General features: G+C 50.4%; 1 protein-coding gene across 1 annotated transcript; it reads left to right on the plus strand.

The window, feature by feature from the left end:
• The first annotated feature begins 1,753 nt into the window (after nucleotides 1-1,753).
• On the plus strand, nucleotides 1,754-3,898 carry NR0B1 (nuclear receptor subfamily 0 group B member 1). Its single transcript, XM_068395609.1, is given in 4 exon segments — nucleotides 1,754-1,795; nucleotides 1,798-1,830; nucleotides 1,833-2,352; nucleotides 3,654-3,898. Coding segments are annotated over 4 exon segments (840 nt in total).
• Nucleotides 3,899-5,340: the final 1,442 nt, after the last annotated feature.

Below are 5,340 nucleotides of genomic sequence, written 5' to 3' on the forward strand. Positions count from 1 at the left end.
AAATCAGTGTTTTCCAATTACCAGTGATACTATTCAAATTAAAAATTTAGTAACATTTGATATTATTAAATTTGTTTTGGAATTCTGAGCATTTTTTTTTCTTAAATGACGTTTGGTGAAACGGCAGTGTTTTCTACTCCAGGGACCCAACTAACCTGTCTGCAAACAGTAGACATCAGTTCATTGGTGCAATGTAACAGTTCTCCACTACTGCAAAGCCAACAAGCGATTCAGCATATTTGTGTCTGTTGAAAAAAATGCATTTCATAAGTAAAACCAAAAGTATGATAATCTAGATTTTGGACAACCTGCATTTGGAAAACAATGTTTACTTGATGCAGATAACCCATCAGTGCTTTATATAGCTTTATATGAAAGTGCCTTTTGTGCCATTTGTAAAGAATATCCCTTCTGAGTCCAACTGTGAAGAAATACTTCGAAATGACTATATGACTCTATACCTACGTGAGCTGATAGGGTAGGACTGACTTCACAGGGAAAAGAAGTTGCTGAGAACCAGCCTAAAGTTATTTGGACAATCACTATTCCCCTATCCCTCCTGTGTAAACATCAAGGCCTGGAAGGATTATTTCCTTGCTTTGGAGTCTATATGCCACTCGGAGGAGATGGGCCTCAGAAAAGTGGGTATCTAAGTCTAGGAGGAAAGATTCACTTCAGGACAAGCAGAGCCTGAAAGGAAAATGGAAATGTTTTAAACTGATGGATGGAACAACGTGAGATCAGAAGAAGGGCCATGCATTGCAAAGCAGAGGAAGGGAATTATTCATGGGGGATGGTTTCATAGGGGATGCTGCTGCAGGGGTGTCAGCCCCAGGGCACCCTGGCAGAGCCTTGTTTGCACCCCAGCCTCACAGAGCCACCCTAGTTTGGGCAGGGGGCTCCCTCCCCACACAGCAGCAGAGGTGTCAATTAGGTACATGGGGTATCGCTCCTTAGGACAGGCACATGCAAAAGCCCTTGGTATCATCAGTGGCATCTCCTTTTTCCCCTCATGGGAATTTTATTATTTGCACCAATTCCGCATCCCTCCCCTCATACACCTCTTCCCTCTCCTGCCCCAGACCGCTCGGCTACACGTTGGGAGAGCAGCGGGGCCGCTCGCCAGGCCGCCATATCGCGACGAGACCCCGCGGGGCCCTCGGGGGCGGCGGCGGGAGCGGCCCCGCAGGGTGGCGGCCCATGGCGGGGGTCAAACGAGACAGCGGCGTGAGCTGCCTTCCTCGTCCCGCCCTGCCCTGCCCAAAGAAGCCCGGCGTAATATAAACCGGGGCCGAGGGCCCGGAAAGCGGGGAAAAGAAAGGCCGTCCCGTGGCCCCGCACTGGCCGAGGAAGGGGGCGTCTGGCCACTCATCACGCCGTAGCCTATACGCAAGGGCGGCCGGCTCGCCGGCCCCCTCTAGGTACCGGTGTCTCAGGAAAGGAGGAGGGTGGGGGTTTTTTTCCTCCTTTCCCCCCCCCCCCCCCCCCCACTCTTTTCCAGACAGTAAAGAGTGTCTGCCCCTTTGAACTGCTGGTACAGCGCCTGCGGCTGCACGCACACGCACACCCCCCCCACCCCCCCTCTCCCCCGGCGGTTATAAGTTAAGAGCCGGGCAGAGGGCGAGCAGTGCGCGTCTCCCGGCGGGCCGAGGCGGCAGGGACAGCCGCCGCCCCGCCGAGCCTCGCAGGCGGCTCAGCCCGGCCGGCGCGGCCCCTGGGTGCCGTACCCCCGGCTGCCGTACCGCCTGGTGCCATGGCGTGCGCGGAGCGGTGCCGGTGCTGCGCGGGACAGCAGGGCGGCACAGCAGCATCCTCTACAACATCCTCCGGAAGCGAGGAGGAGGGCGGCGTCGCCGGCGGGGCAGGGGCCGAGGCGGGGGCAGGCGTCCCGCGGCTGCCCGTGCGGGTCGCGGCGGCGGGTGGCCTTGAGGAGCCCGCAGGTGGCATGCAAGGCGGCCTCGGCCGTGCTGGTGAAGACGCTGCGCTTCGTCCAGAACGTGCCCTGCTTCCAGGAGCTGCCCCTGGAGGAGCAGCTCCTGCTGGTCCGCAGCTGCTGGGCGCCCCTGCTGGTGCTGGGGCTGGCGCAGGACCGGGTGGACTTGGAGACGGTGGAGAGCGCGGAGCCCAGCATGCTGCAGAGGATCCTCACTACCCGGCGGCGGGGCGAGCAGCCCCCGCCGCGGGGACCGGCGCCGGCCCGGCCGCACCACGGCCCCGGCGGCGGTGGCGAGCCGCCCCTGCCCTCGGCCGGCGAGATTCAGGCTATCAAGGGCTTCCTGGCCAAGTGCTGGAGCCTGGATATCAGCACCAAAGAGTACGCTTACCTCAAGGGGACGGTGCTCTTCAACCCGGGTGAGTGACCGGGCGCGGCGGCGGGGTTCTCTCCCTCACGGGGTACCGGGGGGCGGGCAGGGAGCGGGCTAACGGGGAGAGGCCGCCGGTATCGCCAGCGAAGTGGGGCGGACCCGGGGCTTTTCCTCAGGGGGAAAGAAGTGGCGGAGGAGGGGGACGCGGAGCAAGATTTCACCCCGCTGTCCCCTCCTCAGGGCCCCGTCTGTCAGGCAGGGAGCCTTGAATGGCCGCCTCGCCTCCCGTTACCGGATGGAGGGGATCCGGCTGCGGCTAGATCGGGGGTCCCGGCCGCTGGCGCCTTCCACAGAGGCTTTCAGCGAACAAAACAAACCCGAGGCCATCGCTTAGGGAAAGTTGGGGGTCGGCAGCAGTTCCCTGTTCGGTTCCGAGCGGGGCGCTCGGAGGGAGGCGGCTGGAGCGGGGGGGTCCCTCCCCGCCGCCGCCGGGTGCCGAGTCCCAGGGTGCTCTCCCCGGGGGGGTTTGCACGCTGTGGAAAGAAGGCTCAGGGCTTCCAGGAGCAAAGTGCAGTTTCGGCTTTGTGTGTAGCATTTATGACGGTGGTTTTTTTGCCATCTTTGTGGAGACTTCCATAGATGCAGCTCTACCAAGTGACTGTCGTGTCGGTGGCTTACCTGAAAGGTAGCTGGCAGGTTGGATACGGCGCAGCCTAAGTATGGCACCGCCCTGTGAAAGCGGGACATTGCCCTTCCTGCGCTCCCGCTGTCAAACTGTTAGACTGACAAGGGGAAATTCTGCACTCTCCGTCCTTCAGTGTCCTTACTGAGGTTCACCGGGAAACTTTCTGTCATACGCTGGAGTTAATGCTTCTTGCCACTTGTAATCTGGAGCTACTCAGAAACAGTTGTCAAAAGATGCCTTAAATGTGAATAATGCATTTCGTAGAAGTGAAGAAGTTAACAAGTTATTTTTATTGTCTTCCCCGCTGTTTACAGATTGCATTTGCCACTCTAAAGGTGTTTTGGAGAGCATTCTTCAGTCAAAGTTTTTGTTTTATCAGCTAATTTATTTAACACTTAAGTGAATGTTGGCAAACGTTTTATTTCAAGTTTGTGTAGTGACGAAGAGTATTGAATGTCCAGAACACCAACGTGATAAAATTTTGAACTGCCCTATAAAATTTGACATGATGATTCTGCATACGAGAAGTCCTCTAGCAATTTCATTTGTTTCATTCCTTGAATGATAAATACAGTCTATAAGCTCTTAGTAGTTGTTGTGTAGAAGACTATTGTTTTATAAACGAAACCTGTGTAAACAAAAGAATTTATTTTTCTTTTCAGATCTACCTGGACTGCAGTGTACACAGTACATTGAAGGACTGCAGAGGGAAGCACAACAAGCTCTAAATGAACATGTCAGACTCATTCACAGTGGTGATGAAGCCAGATTTGCCAAGCTGAATGTTGTTCTATGCCTGTTAAGATCTATTAATGCTAATATGATTGCTGAATTATTCTTTAGGCCCATCATTGGAGCAGTGAACATGGATGACATGCTTTTGGAAATGCTTTGTGCAAAATTATAAAGGCATGTGAAGTAATGAAAATAAGTCAAATTCAAAGGAAGCCCTAGAGCAGAATAGTGTAAAGTACTGTAAATAAACTAACTTATTGTTTTTACATAGATAGTATTTTTGTATTCCATAATAAAGTATTCTTCAAGTTCTGAAATTAATTTTTATTAAACACAGTGTTTTTGGAATAAGATTACAGTCTTCAAAACAAGCTTTAAGGTGCAGAGAATGTTCATATCGAAAGGTGACTGGCCAATTCTTTTACCATGTCTCTGAATAAAGATCACACTATATTGTACTTTCAGGGTGAGCAATCCCTGCTTTTTCAAAATAAGCAGCCGTCTAGGTTTACATTTTAAACATAGTCAGCATACCGAAAGGGGGAATGAGCAAGCCATTTACTTTGCGTACTTCAGTAATATTAGAATAGGCTACTGTGGCCACAGTTCTGCTCCTAGTTCAAATACTGGCTCTATCAAAGGCTTACTGCAGTCAGTGAACTACTGCTATTGACTTTAACAGTGTTGAAGTCTATAAAGAATATTAAAGAAAATATTCACCTAAGGTCTTCTTCCATATGGGGAAGATGTGTTAGGAATATTTTGAGGCTTAATGAACCTTAAAGTATCTTGGCCAACTCAAATACTTGCAGTAAAACATTCCATTCAGCACCTGTTTGGCTTCAGGAGAATAACTTTATTCCCCAAAACAACAAGCAAACAAAAACACCTCTAAAAATATCCAAACAGCTAATGCTGAATAGGGTCAGGAGAACTACTGGTATGGACTCCACACTTTACATTGGTTTTCATCTAGGTAGTTGCTAGCTGGGATTTCCATAGCCAGATTCTTCAGACTACTTATTCCTATAGAAATACAAAATTATGATACTGAAACGTGGTGTACCACTGATGCATCCATCAGAATTTGTGAGTAGCGTGAAGATGTCTCAATTAAGCAATGAGTTACACATTCTTTTTTTGTGTGTGTCTTGGACTTGCTCCTTTCTCCCAAAGCAGTTGTGCTTTGTTGAAAAAAAATTCCTTTTTTTTTTTTAAAAATAAAATCAGAAGGGGAAAATCAATGATTTAAGGGGGATTTGTTTCGTGGTTTTCCTTTCTCTGCGTGCAGTTTTCTAGCCTTTTCCCTGGGGAATATTGGTAAAAAATGAAGAGAGAGAAGTGTGACAGTGTTCCCGAAGTAAAATATATCAGTAACTCTATGTATTGTTCCCATATATGTTAGCCACTAGCAATAAGAGGTGTTTTTTAAACACAATTAATAAAGTTGAAGCAGTTGCTCTCCTTAATGGGAGGTGTGCAGGTGAGAGAAGAATGAGTTTGAAGAGCTTTCTTTTGCTGCCACCTTGCGCAAAGGATAACCACAGCTCCTACACTCAGGTAAGGAGCAGGGGGGACTCTTGTTGTCTTGTACCTACCCTACCTTTGGAGAGG

The sequence above is a fragment of the Nyctibius grandis genome, chromosome 2 (genome assembly GCF_013368605.1).
Source record: "Nyctibius grandis isolate bNycGra1 chromosome 2, bNycGra1.pri, whole genome shotgun sequence".
In the NCBI taxonomy this organism is placed as follows: Eukaryota; Metazoa; Chordata; class Aves; order Nyctibiiformes; family Nyctibiidae; genus Nyctibius; species Nyctibius grandis.